This window comes from Carassius carassius, chromosome 24 (genome assembly GCF_963082965.1).
Source record: "Carassius carassius chromosome 24, fCarCar2.1, whole genome shotgun sequence".
In the NCBI taxonomy this organism is placed as follows: Eukaryota; Metazoa; Chordata; class Actinopteri; order Cypriniformes; family Cyprinidae; genus Carassius; species Carassius carassius.
In genome coordinates, this window is record NC_081778.1 from 31055719 (window position 1) to 31073628 (window position 17910).

Below are 17910 nucleotides of genomic sequence, written 5' to 3' on the forward strand. Positions count from 1 at the left end.
ATATGATAAATAACGCGATCATCAGCATATAAATGAAAACAGTTTGTAGGACCTGCCACTAGAGGGCGCACTATCAAAACAATAACAATCGCGTGGTTTGATGATGCTAAGAAGGAGCGTGGAATGATGGGATTTGTTGTCTTCTAACCAACCGCTGACGGCCATCAAATCAGAAGGAAACATAAATCATGGATTTAACGCGAGTTCAACGATTTGTGCAAGTAGATTACATACAAAGTCAATGCAAAGACGCGTCCTCGCGTCTAGAGACGCAATGCCCTGCGTTTGTCGTGCATGCCCCATAATACTAAACTTGTTGATCGTTATAATGGCATACGTTTTCTGTAAAGATACAAATCAAAACAACTCACATGTCGAGTAAAACACAAGCAAGATCGGCATCTCTTTCTAGTTGAAGTTTGTCGCAAAGCTACTTCCGCATTTGTCCACAAGACTGTTGTCATGTGGTTTCTACATCCGATACAGTAGGTGGCGGTATGCACCTGATAAGCCTTGTTTGCAGTCTGCCATAAAACTAAGAAGAAGAACTATATATAGAACTACAGATTTTTTTAAATTAGGATAACTTTGGTTTCAATGTTTCTGGTAAAAAAAATTTATTCCAGAGCATCACCAGTTCTATGAATTCCTAAAGAATTCAGTGTGCTGTCTTCATGCATCCATGCTCTTCTTTATGTGTAGGTTTCCACCTGATCCCTCGCTTGTCCTCCATCGTGCCCGAGAGCTGTCTGCTGATTGTGGTGGGTCTGCTGGTCGGGGGTCTCATAAAGCTGGTGGGCGAAGTCCCTCCGGTGCTGGAGTCCAAGATCTTCTTCTTCTACCTGCTGCCTCCCATCATCCTCGACGCCGGCTACTTCCTGCCCATTCGGCAATTCACGGAGAACCTGGGCACTATTCTGATGTTTGCAGTGGTGGGAACGCTCTGGAATGCCTTCTTCGTGGGTGGTCTTCTGTATGGAGTTTGCCAGCTCAAGAGCGCTGATCTGCCGGACGTGAACCTTCTGTCGTGTCTGCTGTTCGGCTCCATCCTCTCAGCCGTGGACCCCGTGGCTGTTCTGGCTGTGTTCGAGGAGATCCACATTAACGAGCTGCTCCACATCCTGGTGTTCGGAGAGTCGTTACTCAATGACGCCGTCACTGTGGTGAGTATGTTGAATGGCTGTAGGCAATGGTTAAATATTACCATATAAAAAATATACTGTCTTTATGTTGGTGCTATATTCATTTGAAGATTGAATGTGAAATTATTGCAATATAAAAGTATATTTAAAAACTTTAATGTTGGGTGGGATTAATTGTGATTTTAAATTCAGAAAACAAAATGTGAGATTAATTAATAAATATATATATATATATATATAGAGAGAGAGAGAGAGAGAGAGAGTTTGGAAACATTACTATTTTTAATGTTTTTGAAAGAAGTTTCTTCTGCTCATCAAGTCTGCATTTATTTGATCAAAAATACAGAAAGAAACAGTAATATTGTGAAATATTATTACAACTTAAAATAATAGTTTTCTATTTGAATATACTTTAAAAAATAATTTATTCCTGTGATGCAAAGCTGAATTTTCAGCATCATTCCTCCAGCCTTCAGTGTCACATGTAACATCAGTCGATCACATGATCATTTAGAAATCATTCTAATATTCTGATTATTATGAGTGTTGGAAACAGTTCTGCTGTCTCATATATTTGATTAATAAAAGGTTAAAAAGAATTGCATTTATTCAAAATAAAATAAAAAATTCTAATAATATATTTTCTTTACTATCACTTTTTATCAATTTAACACATCCTTGCTGAATAAAAGTATTAATTTTACTTAAAAAAAAAAAAAAGAAAGAAAAAAAATTACTGACCCCAAATTACTGACCAGTAGTGAATATTGTTATTACAAAATATTTATATTTTAAAAACATAGCTTCTTTTTTTTTTTTTACTTTTTATTCATCAAAGTATCCTAAAAAAGTATCACATGTTCTGAAAAAATATGAAGCAGCAGAACTGTTTCCAACTTTGATAATGAATCATCATATTAGAATGATTTCTAAAGGATCATGTGATAATGATCCTAAAAATTCAGCTTTGCATCACAGAAATAAAAGATAATTTAAAGTATAATAAATTTAAAAACAATTATTTTAAGTTGTAATAATATATCACAATATAAAAATGTTTTCTGTATTTTTGATCAAATAAATGCAGGCTTGATGAGCAGAAGAAACTTCTTTCAAAAACATTAAAAATAGTAATGTTTCCAAACTTTTGGTCTGTACTGTGTGTATATATATATATATATATATATATATATATATATATATATATATATATATACAAAAATACACAGACATAGAGATAAATTAATTTTGATGTACATAATACAGTTTGCAAATAAGCAATATATATTATTTATTCAAATTAATTTATTATTATTAAGATAGCTAGACAGACATTTAATGTGCAATTTCATTTTAATTAATTAAATTATTGCATATTAATATTATAACAACAAATTCAAATATGACCCATACTGGGTTCATAACATTGTTATTATTTTATATATATCTATATATATTGTATTTATATTTGTAAAAATAGTAATAATATTTTTTAAGTTAATTAAAATACTTAATACATTTTTTTTAATTGAAACGGCTGTTAATTTTAGTACCGTGGCAGCACTATATGTTTTGTGGGTGTAATGCAGTGCTGGTGTTGATCTGTGATGCTGCAGGTGCTCTATCATCTCTTCGAGGAGTTCTCCAGTGCGAATACGATCACTGCCACGGATGTGTTTCTGGGTGTGGTGTGTTTTCTGGTCGTGTCGTTGGGTGGCATCGTGGTGGGTGCCATCTACGGCCTCCTGGCGGCCTTCACGTCACGCTTCACCTCGCACACGCGTGTCATCGAGCCTCTGTTCGTCTTCGTCTACAGCTACATGGCTTACCTGTCGGCCGAGGTGTTTCATCTGTCCGGCATCATGGCGTAAGTGTTATCTCAGTATCAGTGAGATGCTAATACACTGTAGTGTTGTCAAAAGACCCGGTACTTCGGTACCAAGTCGGTACTAAAAAAATGTAAATGTGACGGTACCAGGTTTCTGTAATGGAGTTCATTTACAATTATTCATATTCATTTTCGAACAAGCAGAAGACATACCGGTTTCTCCGGTAGTGGGCGGAGCTAATGCGCAAATGGCAATTTCATTGGCTGGCGCTGATTTAGTACCGTTCCTGTTTTAATTTCAGCAAATCATTTTGACCGAACGCAGACAAAGTGATTAATATTCATGAACCCAGCAGCTCATCAATTCATAGTGCATTGTATATACATAAGTATGATAGTAGAATTAGTAGTAGTATTGTCTTTTAATAATAATTAATATGATCTATTACTATTTTTTTACAGAAACCCTCAATGACCAAAAATATCTTAAGCATCACCACCAGTCAGTTCAAGTTCAGTTAAAATGACAAATATGCATTCATTAGGCTTAAAAGTTAATTTTTACATAAAGGCATTGTGCTAGAAATATTACTATTATTTAGTAAAATGTATATAATATTGCTACTACTGTTGAAAAAATTTATAAAACTTTATTTTTTAAAGAAATAAATCACAATAATTCTTCCATGTTTTAATTTTAATAGCAAATCCCCTTTATTTACCAAAAATAAAATGTTTAAATTTCTTAAATTAAAAGACAAATTAAATTTGGGTGAAACTTGTTTACTGTTTTTCATGTTTATATAACTTGTAGAAAAACTTTAAACACAATTGTAAATAAGTATAAAGAACGGCATTGGTTTTATTTTTAGTGCTAAAAAGTTTTTTTTTTTTAATTAGCATATTTTTGTGTTTTGCTTTGGTACCGAAATTGGTATCGAGAACCGTGGATTTTCACTGGTATTGGTACCGAATACTGAAATTTTGGTACCGTGACAACACTAATACACTGTTTAGTTCATATTTTGAATTAGTTTTTCTTTTACATTCAATTGAATTTTAGTCACTTTTATTTGTCTTTGTTTTCAATGTAAACATTTTTTTCTTCTTTTTTATATTTTAGTGCATCTAGTACATTTACTACTTTTCAGATAAGATTTGTTTTATTTTAAGTAACGCAAATTATTTTATCTTTCGTTTTCACTTGAGTTAAAGTTTTAGCATTTTTTATTTATTTATTTAATATGTTTATATAGGTACATTTTAATTGTAGTTATTTTAGTGCATCAAGTAGATGAATAGAAAATGTTGCTTAAAAATTAAGTTTTGTTATTGTATTTTATTTCAAGTAACGGAAGTGTTTTATTATGGCTTTAGTTTAATTTGAATCTGAGTTCAAGATTTAGTATTTTTTTTTATTATTATTAGTTTTCTTTTAAATACGACTATACAGGTTTTATGAATTTTTATTTCACTTTTTGTTTTAGTTATTTTAGACAAGTAAACTACACTAAAATGGTAAAAGCTGCCTTGGCAACTAGTTATTTTAAACTAAAACTAAAAAGTTTTTTGTTGTTGTTGTTTTATTTCAAAATAAATTGTATTTCATTTAATGCATTTTTTATATATATAATTAACTATAATATCCCTGTTTGCTAAAGGGACTTATTACATGTTGCTAAAACATTTTTATTTGGAATAACATGCACCAATAAATTGTGCACAAATAGATGGGGAAAAAATGAAAATGTAAAAAAAATATATATATTTTTTTTTTATTTTCTTTCATTTAGATTATTATTATTTTTTTTTTTTTTTTGATTTCTGTGAAATTTTGTTTAATTGTTTTTTATTTGGTACAACAGTGAGTCACACACAGGAGCATGCATTAATGTTGAATTTCTTTAACATTAAATTAAATTGCACGTTTATGGGGCTTTGTTTCTTTTGAAAATGTTGGCTGAGGACTCCAAAATTTCATAAGAGATAAGCGATCAGGGCAGGTTTTTCTCCCATTTGAAAGCATCCAGTGATTTAACAGCTTGTCACAGACACTTGATCTATCGTCTAAAGGCACTTGGAGTCACTGCTCGTGAGTAACAGGCTGTCAGAGCTGATCTGGTGATGCTCGAGTGGATGATAAAAGAAGTCTGAAGCTCTGACAGCGATGTGATTCACGGTGTGCATTAAGGTCCGCCAAACTGATCCACCCATCACAACAACAAACCATTACTAATGTGCCGTTCTGACAAGGGCTGGGCTGAATATTATTGTTCAAAGATTCTTTTGTTAGTTTTTGAAAGAGGTTAAAGTCAGTAAGGATGCATTAAACTGATTAAAAGTGACAGTAAAGATATTAATAATGTAACAAATAATTTCTGTTTCAAATAAATGAACTTTCGATTCATCAAAGTATCCTGAAAAATAAAATGCAGCACAGTTTCCACAAAAATATGAAGCAGCACAACATTGATTATAATAAAAGCCCCTTATTTGACAAATAAATAAATAAATAAAATAACAAAGTAATTGTTGTATTTCTCATTTGATTTTTTTTTAAATGCTTATTAAATTGGTTACAAAAAGTAAAAAAATAAGGTTTTATGTAAACCATTGTGCAGCATCTTGTCGGACAAAAAACAAAGCTTTTGTTGTAAATTTGTAATATTAATATCAGTTGATTTTTAAATAATAATAATTTAGTTATTTCATTATAAAATCTTATTTGATGGTAAATTTTAATTAAATCACACAGCAAATAATCCAGAAAAATAAAATAAAATGGAAAACATGAAAAAAAAACTACTGAATCTCGTTTACAACATCAGAAATGATTGATTGATGATTTGTGATCAAATTGATGATTTGATCACAGGAATAAATTATATTTTACAACATATTCACATAGAAAACACTCATTTTAAATTTTAAAAATATTTCACAATATTACTTCGATTTTACTGTATTTTTCTCAAATACAAAATTCATTTTGCTGAGCAGAAGAGACTTTTCAAACATCTAAAAAAAAATCATTATTAGTGCATGCATTTGCTTTTATTTGACTAAAAGTGTTTTTACCCTGATTAAAAACAGCACATGGACACATAACAGTCTCGAATGATTATTGCTCTATAAAATGGCATATTTGTTTTTCTTGAGCTGTGAACCAGTCTATTATGCAAAGCATTCTCCGGAAGGCACAGCTCACTGCGGTCACAGGAAGTGTTGTCACAGATGCCCTTTTAAAAGAGGAACAGATGAGAACAGGAGGAACCCAGGAGTTAAAATGATCAACCCTGATTATGTTCCCAAAGGTGGAACTTTCTGACAGAAGCCGGTCACTTCGGCTGTTTTTCATGACCTCACCGTCACCTTTGAGACTCGTCTCGACTGTAGGTGGAATTATGTTGAGTTAAATGAGGCTGACCCAGATGTTCCCTTTCAAGGGTGTATGCTTATATTTTTTGATGAGCTATTGACAGACAGTTATGCAAACTGTTGGCGTGGTGCGATATGCAAGGGCTTGTCGAAATTCAGCACGTGGACCCAAATGACTGTAAGCCGAATTATGACAGAAATATATTACTAATGTATTTGTCAAAGTAGTTGTACATTGTATTGTATTGTTATTTTATTATTATTATAAAGGGGTGGTTGATTGTGATTTCACTTTTTTAACGTTAGTTAGTAATGTGGCTGTTTGAGCATAAACGATATCTGCAAAATTGCGACAATGAAAGATCAATGCAAACAAGATATCGTCTTTTAAAATTCTGGCAGTTTAATGCCTACAAAAATGGCTGGCAAGGGACTACAACGAGCTTCTTCCTGGGTCACGAACCCAGATAAACCCCACCCCCGGGAACACGTGACAAAAGGGGCGGGGCCGTATTGTGCTGCTTTAGAGAAGAGGAAGAGAAAACTAGGGGTGCACGTAAAAATCTGTGCATATGTGAATCCCGATTCTGTCTTCTAAATTGTTTCATTTATACATTGCTATTTTTCTAAGGAATATAATGCAATTAAAATATTTTTACATCCTATTTATTTGACCAAAAAAATTAAAATGCCTTGTTTTGTTATATTTTCATTTGATTTTAAAAGAACGATTACATAGGTTTTATGAAGTCGTTTCATCAGATACCGTATTTGATGATAAATGTGTAAAACACAATCTACAAAAAATTAAATGGACAACAAACAAAGTTATGATTGCATTGATTCTCAAGGCCTAAAAAACACATGCAATGCATTTCATTCTCAATTGAATGAAATGAATATTGTGATAAATCAGATGATATGGAGGAAGGATATGAGGATGTTGTCATGTGAGTAATGTGGGTGGACCTTCTGTCTTCAGACTAATCGCATGTGGAGCCGTCATGCGTCCCTACGTGGAGGCCAACATTTCCCATAAATCCCACACCACCATCAAGTACTTCCTGAAGATGTGGAGCAGCGTGAGCGACACGCTCATCTTCATCTTTCTGGGAGTGTCGACTGTGGCCGGGCCGCACGAGTGGAACTGGATCTTCGTGGGGGCGACCCTCTTTTTCTGTTTGGTGGCGCGTGTTCTGGGTGAGTGAGGCTTAGTGGTAATTATTCACTAGACTTCATTAGAAGTATAACTCAGAAAGTCTCACTCCTGTATCTGGGGTGTCAATGTGATTGTGTGTATTTACATCATAGGTTCAGGGAAGGTCCATCATCTCCAAGTAGTTCCTTGCGATATGATACACAGTTTATATATATATATATATATAGAGAGAGAGAGAGAGAAATACAACTACATATATATACAGCTGTGGGGGGAAAATTAAGGGAGTGCTTGCAAATTCTCAGTTTCTCGGTTTTTATATATATATATATATATATACATTTTTAGTTAATGTAAAATCAAAATATATGATCAAATAAAATCTTTAAAAAAAAAAAACTTAAATGATATTAAATAATATATACACTTTTTATTGTATAATACTTACATTACTAGTTAAATATTTGCAAAAATATAATAAATATACTATAATAAACTAATAACTAAATATATATTTTTTAATCATAAGAAATTAAGAGGCCACTTGAAAATTCTCAGTTTTATATATAAAAATAAATTAAACTTTTTTATTATTATTATTATTTGTAGCTGTGTTTACAAATATATAGATTAATTAAATAATTTGATGTAAATAGTTAATAAAAATAAAATCAATTATCACAAAATAATATATATACACTTTTTATTGTATATGGGTTCAGAGAAGGTCAAAAATTAAATTAATAAAAAGAATGTAACTAATACAAAAGGTACAAAAATAAAAAGTAAAATATTTGCTTAAAATTATAAAAATATATTAATTTAAATGAAAATACATTTATATAAGTATAATAAAATTTGTAAATAAATTTACTAAATACACTTTTAGTGAAAAGTGAAAAAGTGTACATTGTTGATTTGTATTGAACTGTTGTTATTTAAGTTAATTGAGTATATAGATATATGAAGGTCCATCATCGTTAAATAGTTCTAATTATGATGAACTGTGTTTTGATTTGAATAAATTTGACTTCCTCTTCTTTTAGAGACTTCTGTTCACCTAGTTAAAGAAGCGGTTGTATTCTTCTGTTCTCTCGGTGCCTGAGGTTGTGAACGGTGGCACATTTTGCAATGCTTGTGTTTATTTAAATGTTTCGTTTTCTCCAAAGGTGTTATCGGCTTGACCTTCGTGATCAACAAGTTCAGGATCGTCAAACTCACGTCTAAGGACCAGTTCATCATCGCTTATGGCGGTCTGAGAGGAGCGATTGCCTTCTCCCTGGTCTATCTGCTGAAATGTGAACACTTCCCCAGGAAAAACATGTTCCTCACCGCCATCATCACGGTCATCTTCTTCACCGTGTTTGTGCAGGTCAGTGTCCGGCTCCTCACATCCAGCTCATGGAGGATATCCCTTTAGATGAATCACCATCAGATCTTTTCTGTGTTTTCTGCATTGAGTGTAGTTGAGTGATGCCAGATTCTTTGAGATATGATACACGGAGATTTTATACGTTTTTAATGATTTTATAAAAAATATTTTTATGTCTAGAAAATGTTACAATATTTTATGTATTTATAAAATATAGAATATGAATAAACACACATGCATACACACACACACACACAAACACACACACACACACACATTTTTATATTATATAGAAACCTAAAATGAAATGCAAATTAAAAGTACAGTAAAAATTATTTGATATAATATATGCACTTTTATTATGTTTGTATAGTATTTATATATATATATATATATATATATATATATATATATATATGCATGTATATATGTATGTATGTAGTTTTAAGATAGATAGATAGATAGATAAAACTAAAAAGAATTAAGAATAAAAGTAAAAAAATTTCTAAATCTCTAAAGTCGGCCGATCGTGATTGGAGCAGCCCTAATTTATTTCATATAAAATATTATATAAAATATATAATTTATTTTGTATAAATATAAATTGATGTACACAATTTATAAAATTATAAAAAAGCAAGTGTCTGTGTAATAATGTGAGAAAAAGAATGATTAAATCGGCATAAGTCAAGATCTGATTCGACGAAGATTTGCTTAATCCTGCAAAATGAATTTGACAAATGCAAATCAATTAAATTCTGTGTAAAGATTTCAACTATGATGAAACAACAATCCTAATGTTAATGTTTCTGCTGAAAATAGTTTAAAAGTCATACATTTTAATCGTGTAATTAAATCTTCTTTAAGAATTCCCCGCAGGTCTAGCCTCACGTGTGATACGCTGATGTAAAGTCCTCAGAATTGTTCGAGCAGCTTTTTCTCTGGATTATTGAACGCTTTGGTGTGGTGTGTTTATGCCATTACTCCTTCTCTTCAGACTCTCTGTGCTGTTTGAGAGAGCTGTGGAAGCCCTGATGGCTCTCTAGCTTCTGTAAATGGTGAAAGTAACCCTCTTGGTCTCTGTTTTGAATGATTGATATCGTAACAAGAGAGTCTTTCTGTTTTGTGCTACAACAGAGCAGAACCAGCGTAGAGTCTGTGTACAATACACAGACATGATCAGATCCAGATCTCCACAGGTTTACTGATGTTGCTGGCTGATTTGTTTTAGTGTGTCCGAGTGCTTTAGCGTTGTGCTAAACTGTTCGGCAGATCTGGTGTACTGTAAATCTCCTCATGAGTGTTCGCAGCTCTGAAATAGATTTAATTCACCCTTCCACAAATTAAAGCCGTAACAAGATTTTATTTTTTTATTTTTTTTAATTATTTTATAATTTTTTTAATGTATTTATTTTTTATTTAATATATAAATATATATATATATATATATATATATATATATATATTTTTTTTTTTATAATGCAGTGGAAAATTAAGTGTATAATTATAATAATTTATAATATAATATTTTAATATTAATTATTAACTATGCAGATTTAAATTTAAAGCATTGGCTTTCATGCAATTTTAGTTTTAACTCTTTGTTGTCAATGCATATAAGAGAATATCAGTTTTGTTTTGTTTTTTAGATGTCTATCTTTTGTTTTATTTTATTTTGTGATGCAGTTCTGTCTAATGCAGTGACTTTCATACAGTCTTGGGTGCATTATTTGGGGTCCCTGCAACAATCTGTGAACTCGCTGCATAGAGTTTGTGCTGTTCACAGGAAGTGGGATGTGGAGAGCGTTTGCAGTGTCAGATGTGACGGTGCGTTTGCTATTGCTGCATGCGGTGTAGCTTGATCTCTGCCGGCATCTGGCCTTAAGGAAAAGCCCTCTTCACTCAGAAACAACGATAGTGTAACAAACGCTGTCATAGCATCAGTGCTCAGAACACTGTAGTATTACAAATCATGCATGGATGAGTGAGGACACGTTATGAATTACATGTAAATGCAACTCTTTCTTTAAGTGATCAGGAGGTTTTTGCATAATATTTTATTCATTTGGAATCCGAATCAGAACAAGAATTATGAAATCCCTTTCTATTTCTATCTCATTCCCATATTCTTGTCTCACACACACACACACACACAAACCGCGTTACAATGCATAGTTTGGTTTTATTTTATGTAGTGCAATGCAATTATATCTAATGCATTGATAGATCTGCTTTAGAAGTCTCTGAGAAATATTCAGCTGGACAGTTTTGCTATTTAACTTTTTTATATCATTTCATTATATTATGCTATTTAAATTATTTTATATTGTATGCCATACTATTTTATGAAATTATATCTAATTCAGTGGCAGATGTGTTTTTAGAATTCTTTGAGAAATGCTTTGTTTGAAAATAGTGCTATTTTATTGCTTTTTTTTGTTTTTTTGTTTTTTAAGAAGAGCAATGCAGTTTCTAATGCAATGACTTTCATGCAATTTTAGGTTTACCTGTTTGGGTCCACTGTCATAAGTTTTGCATTTCAATAGGAGCATCTGTGAGCACTCATCAATTTGGGCTCCTCTCTTTGTTCTGGCAGGGCATGACCATTCGTCCTCTGGTGGACCTCCTGGCGGTGAAGAAGAAGCAGGAAACGAAGCGATCTATTAATGAAGAGATTCACACACAGGTTCTGCTCCTCTCTGAGTTTCTCCCATCTGTGATTCAGGAATATTTGATGCTTTCTCGATATTCTGCATGTCTCGACGTGATTAGATTACACAGTCTTGATCATAATAAAGCTGGGCTGGGTTAGATGAGTTAATTATGATAAGTGAATTATTTCGCTCTCTTAACATCCAGTGCTACTGGAGACGAGTGTTTGAGCGCCACCTGCTGGTCACAAACTGGTACAATCACAGTTTTTTCAGAAGATAAATACTGCTTGATATATTTAGAATGACAGGTATCAAAACATTTCAAGACCAAGTGTCCAAATGAATCCCTTAAAATCTGCCTAGAATGTTTCCAGGTCATGTTTGAACACAAACCTACAGGTTAACAATAATGAATTTGATTTTGCATAAAGAAAACGATGATGATTTTTAACCCACAATGATTTTTGCATGGTGACTTTTATTTTATTTTTCAAGAATGCACCATAATGCATTTTTTTAAAAATCGTTATTGCAAAATTTTTTAAACGTTTCATTTATTGTAGTATTTACTGGTTGAATTAAAAACTAATTTAAAAAAAGATTAAAATGGTAAATGCATTCAGGACAGTAGGGCTGGGAAAATAAATAGATCCATCGCGAATCGAGAAATGATTCAGCATTGATTCTGAGATTTTCCGAATGCATCGCGATTCTTTCTTGAATCGATTGTGAGCTTAGTTTTGAACAGCAGAGGGCACTGCATGCTACTCTGCTCGTTTCCAAATCCTTACAGACACTTGAACCTAAAATAATCATTCATTAATCTATTAATCTACAGCACATCTATTGTCATCTTGTTGATTTTAGTTTTTGGATCATCTGCTAACCGGCATCGAGGACATCTGCGGACATTACGGACACCATCACTGGAAGGACAAGTACGGATAAGTCATGCATGAAAGTCAAATTCGGCTTTTTTTTTCTATATGAAGTCTGTATGACATCAGAATGTCTGGTCTTGATGATTTCGATGCGATATGTGTTTTGATGATGAGATTTTGAAACCAGATTAGTTTAGTTGGTTGAGTCCACAGATCTTTTCCTGCTGCTGCAACAGAGAAAGTGAGATTTCGGATCAAATTTAGGTCCGAGATGGAGAACGCATGGTTATGTTCTACATCGATTTCAGACAAAGCATCAGTGTTTCTCTGCCACTAATGATGCAAGAGGCAGGGTTTTGTCAAATGGATAAAAGATGACCATGATTTTATGAGAGCTTCGCCTCTTCTGCTCCTTTCCAGGCTGAACCGCTTCAATAAGAAGTACGTGAAGAAGTGCCTGATAGCAGGCGAGCGCTCCAAAGAACCGCAGCTGATCGCCTTCTACCACAAGATGGAGATGAAGCAGGCCATCGAGCTGGTGGAGAGCGGCGGAGGATCCAAGCTGCCCTCGGCCATGCCGTCCACCGTCTCCATGCAGTGAGTGTTTCCAAACGCCCGCCCGCACTCGCCCTTGATTTGGTCTAGAATTTATGGAACGTAGACAGAATTTGTGGAATGTGCATTGAATTTAAGTAGCGATTATAGCACGTTTGGGATGAATGAAGAATGTGTGGAATTAATGTGTTTTTAGAGCGTGTGAGAAATTCATGGAACTCCATGGAACATGGAATGCATATGGAGTCTGGAATGTGTAAAGAATTTCGAACACGTGGAATATATGCACTTTTGTGTGGGCTGTGTAAGGAATTTAGGAAACGAGTGGAATATGTACAATTTATGGAATGCGAATGGAAGGTGTAAGGAATTTATATAATGCATGCAGAATGTATGGATTGTGTAAGGAATTCAGAGAATATGCGGAATTTGTACAATTTATGGAATGTGTAGCGAATTTATGGAATGTATAAGGAATTTATATAATGCATGTACAAATAATTAAATTTATGAATTGCATATACTGTAGAATGTGTAATGTGTAAGGAATTTAGAGAATGAGTGCAATGAGTACAATTTATGGAGTGCATAAAGAATTTATGGAATGTATAAGGAATTTATATAATGCAAGCGGAATGAATGCAATTGATTGAATGCATATAATGTATGGATTGTGTAATGAATTCAGAGAATATGCGGAATGTGTACAATTTATGGAATGCATGTGTAAGGTGTAAGGAATTTATATAATGCATGTGGAATTAATGAAATTTATGAATTGCATATAGAATGCGGAATGTGTAAGGAATTTAGAGAATATGCAGAATGTGTACAATTTATGGAATGCATATAGAGTGCATAAGAATTTATATAATGCATGCAGAATGTGTAAAATTTATTGAATGCATATAGAGTATGGCATGAGTAAGGCATTTAGAGAATGAGTTGAATGTGTACAAATTATGGAATGCATACAAAATGGGGAATTTATGAAAGGTTCAAGGAATTGATAAAATGCATGTGGAATTTCTAGAATATGTATAACTTGTGGAATGCATGGAATTTGAGTAGAATGTGTAGTTCTTGCAATGTGTATGGACTTTAGAGAATGCACAGAGAGTGTGTAAAATGCATATATAGTATGGAAGGTCTAGGGAATGTATACAATGCACGTGGAAAGTATGCAATTTATGTGGAATGTGTATGGAATGTATGGAAGGTGTATTTTTTTATATAATGTGTGGAATTTCGAGAGTGTATGTAATGAGGAATTAATGGAATGTGTGTAGAATCTTTGGAATTTGTGGATGGGGAAGCCTTTGTTCTCGGATACTCAGTTTTTATTTTCAATCCCCAATGTTTTCCAGGAATATCCAGCCCAAGAGGTCCTCTCAGGAGCGGGCGCTGCCGCAGCTCTCCAAGGCTCGTGAGGAAGAGATCAGGAAGATCCTGCGCACAAACCTGCAGAAGACACGCCAGAGAGTGAGCGCTCGCCACTTCCTGTTCTCTGTATTTCCTTCAGTCGTGTGATTGATGCGGATCAAGCCAGACTCTCTTGTGTGTTTTCAGCTGCACTCGTACAACAGACACACGCTGATCGCTGATCCGTATGAGGACGGCTGGAACGAGATGCTCATCAGACGGAAGAAAATGAAGGATCTGGAAAAGAAGGTTTGACGTTAACGACAGATCAGTATTAGATACGAGCAGATTATCAGTATCTAAAAGCAATCCATTGCCTAATTCATTCATGCACTTTATACAATAAAGAGGAAAAATCAATCTCCGTTCATTGTTATATGGTCACTAGCCATCAGAAATCATCTCAGTTGACTGCTACTTGACGCCGAGTATCGAAAGATAGAATGCACTTTATTAATCATAACCGAATGTCACCGTACTTTCAGATATCGCAGATGAAAAATTACCTCACCGTTCCCGCTCCACCATCTGATTCGCCCTCCATCGCTCGAGCTCGACTGACTTCAGGTGAGGCGGCGCTTTATTCTGCTGCATCATCGAGCTCTTTCCTCTCAGTGAATGTGCAGTGAATTGACAATCATGCATGTTGAGTTATTGAGTTATTGCACAGCGCCCTCTAGTGATTCACCAGATTTCAACTCTTTGCCGATTTCCTTACAAAAATCTATACAAGTTGTTAGTACAGTAAAATTGCGGTAAATGGATATTAACCATTATGGTCATCATAAAAGAAATCAATCAACATGGCAAAAAGTTCACGAAAGCTTCATACTTTGGTTCACAGTAGTAAAAATAACTGTAGTACTTTGGCATGAGTTATAATTACCATGGTGCATTTCTGTAATGGCTATCATATGTTTAAAGGGCAATTACAGACCAGTAAAATTTCATGAAAAAATCTAATTATATACACATTTCTTGAAAAATGTAACAAAAGTTTAACCCCATATTGATGCCTTTTTTTCTTGTTTGAAACATAAGCCTCATTAAGATGTTAGATTTTTGCTTCTAAGAAAAAAAATCTGTTATTTCAAAATCTTTAATTCAAGAAAAAAATCTCTCTATATATTTTTTTATATTATGCATATTATGTTATTATTCGTACGCTTTTTAATTAAATGGATATTTGAGTAACAGAGTTATATTTTACTAATGTTTATCTACTATAATAATATTTATACATTTTTATTAGCTTTTTATATTTTATTTTTAGTTTGATTTTAGTATTTCCTAGTAAAAAATATTTAAATGTACAAAAAAAAATTAATAATAATATTGACAAGCATTAAGCTTACAGTTCTTATTTTAATTCTTCTAACCCCATATTGATGAATAGTTTAATTTTTGCATAAACCTCTTTAAATTTTATTCGAATTTTGCTTGCAACAAGACAAAAAAAACTATGTGCAATTGAAGTAAAAAGTAAAATTCTTTATCTTTTATACAACGTAAATTATAAAATAAATCACACTTTTCAAGTAAATTTATCTTTGAATTATTATTTACATATTGTACTATTTTTGAATAAGCTTTTCATTTTATATTTTCAAGTTTTAATGTTTTTGTTTTGTCATTTTTATACGTTTTCTGTTATATATATAAATATTTAGTTTTATTTCAGTAGTTGTATTACTTTAACCAAGGCAACATTTCTAATTTCCGTCTAATATTTATAGTGTATTTGATCTCAGCTTTATTTGAAGTTAAAAACTGATTGTCTGTGTAGTATCTGTTCAGTTCCTGACCGCTTCCCTCTCACAGACCCTCAAGGAAGGGGCCTCAAGTCAGCCACAAAAATCATCCCCAGCATTAAAGTGGACCTTGTTTCACCGCAGAACCCAGAGTCCTTCAACGTGGAGGATGAGTTCAGACAGAAGGGAAGCCAGCCAAAGGAGAGCAAGGAGGAGGACGGCGGCCTGACCATGAAAGTCCCCTCTTCTGAGAAACAGAAGAAGGACAAGACTCCTGACGAGGAGCCGCAGCAGCGGTTAATGCGCTGTCTGAGTGACCCGGGCCCCGCAGCCGAAGAGGAAGAAGAGGACGACCCCTTCCTCCCCTGAGAGAGCAGCCGTCTGTCCTCAGGAGGATCATCAACTGCTGTAACACAAGGACAGATATATATAATCTGTAGCAAGCCAAAACGAGAACGTCAGGAAAATCACCCAAAATAAAGGAAATGAAAAAGGAGCGATCAAAATAAGTCTTTTACTATTTTTTCTGCTTGTCATTGTTCTTCTCATGTGAAGCCTAACAACTGTCCTCACCGGGCGTGATGTGACTCTACTCTCGAGCGACGAGGGATCGAGCGCCATCAGATGTTTGCTATGGAATAATAATATTCCACACGGGGGGAACAGATCTATGCATAACCAAACAGTCGCTCTGTTCAGTCTATTCAGGTGAAACTCTTCTCTTGTTGTTTTCATAAGCATCGATGCATTTCTAGTTCATGATGCTTTTGTATTGATTCACATGAATTGCCTTTGTGACGCGTGCATCCCTAGTTGTGTTTTACCTCTGGGGAATTAGACTCAGGAGCAATATGACACCGGTTACATTATGGCCTTTCTTATATTTATTATACAGATGGTGCATGTCTACACTGGTTTATTATTTCATCCCTCACACATAGAGGACCAGTCAAGGCATGCTCTATTTGCAGTGCACATAACAAACCTGAGAAACAACTATTAACTTATTGTGATCGCACAAGAGATTTACACATGTAAAGACTTTATTTTATACCAAAAAGGTTGATTGGTTGTAATTGTGTTTCCTGTTTTCTTTGCTTGTACTTTATATCAAAGAACATTTAGGTCTAATCTTCAGTTCCTTATGCACTCAAGCGCTTTGGTGACCACTCGGAAAAACATCTGGACCGACGAATTAATAAACCTTGGTTTAAAGGGATAGTTCATGCAGAAATGACAGAATTATGTCTTTTTTTAACTCGCCTTTAATTCATTCCATATGCTATTTTGTCCATGGAAAGACAAATGTTGATCTTTACGCAGCTCTTTTCTTTAAAATGTCATTGTGGCTCCATCTGTTGATTTCCGAGAAAAGGACAAAAAAAAGCATTATAAATGTATCCAAACTGTTATCTGTATGATTTGTACATTATATTCCAATTCTTCAGAAGTCATGCAATTATGAAAGCACATTTCTGCCACAAAAAGTCATGGTAAATCATAATTATGGCATAGAATCTCTAAATATGAGATAGTAAATCATAATTGTGAGTACAGTCATAATTATGAGATAGTACCTCATGTTTTGACTATTTAACTCCTAATCGAAATGATGAGATAAAAAGTCATGATCATAAGTCGAAATATGAGATACTAATAATTATGAGATGAAAAGATAATTATGACACAGAAATCAAAATATAAGGTAGCAAGTCTTAATTAGTAAAAAGTAAATGACAAGTATGAGATAAAAAGAAATAATGAGAAA

At 33.5% G+C, this 17910-nt stretch overlaps 1 protein-coding gene across 1 annotated transcript in view; it reads left to right on the forward strand.

Annotated features, from left to right (window-relative positions):
- Positions 1–16626, forward strand: part of LOC132103444 (sodium/hydrogen exchanger 1-like) — a 34747-nt gene extending 18121 nt beyond the window's left edge. Inside the window, exons 2-12 of the mRNA XM_059508557.1 lie at positions 703–1163; positions 2759–3009; positions 7331–7548; positions 8677–8879; positions 11476–11565; positions 12401–12471; positions 12835–13011; positions 14337–14451; positions 14539–14640; positions 14886–14958; positions 16213–16626. Of these exons, the coding sequence (XP_059364540.1) occupies positions 703–1163; positions 2759–3009; positions 7331–7548; positions 8677–8879; positions 11476–11565; positions 12401–12471; positions 12835–13011; positions 14337–14451; positions 14539–14640; positions 14886–14958; positions 16213–16511 (2060 nt within the window). The 3' untranslated portion in view covers positions 16512–16626. The remainder of the gene's footprint in view (positions 1–702; positions 1164–2758; positions 3010–7330; positions 7549–8676; positions 8880–11475; positions 11566–12400; positions 12472–12834; positions 13012–14336; positions 14452–14538; positions 14641–14885; positions 14959–16212) is intronic.
- The last annotated feature ends 1284 nt before the right edge of the window (positions 16627–17910 follow it).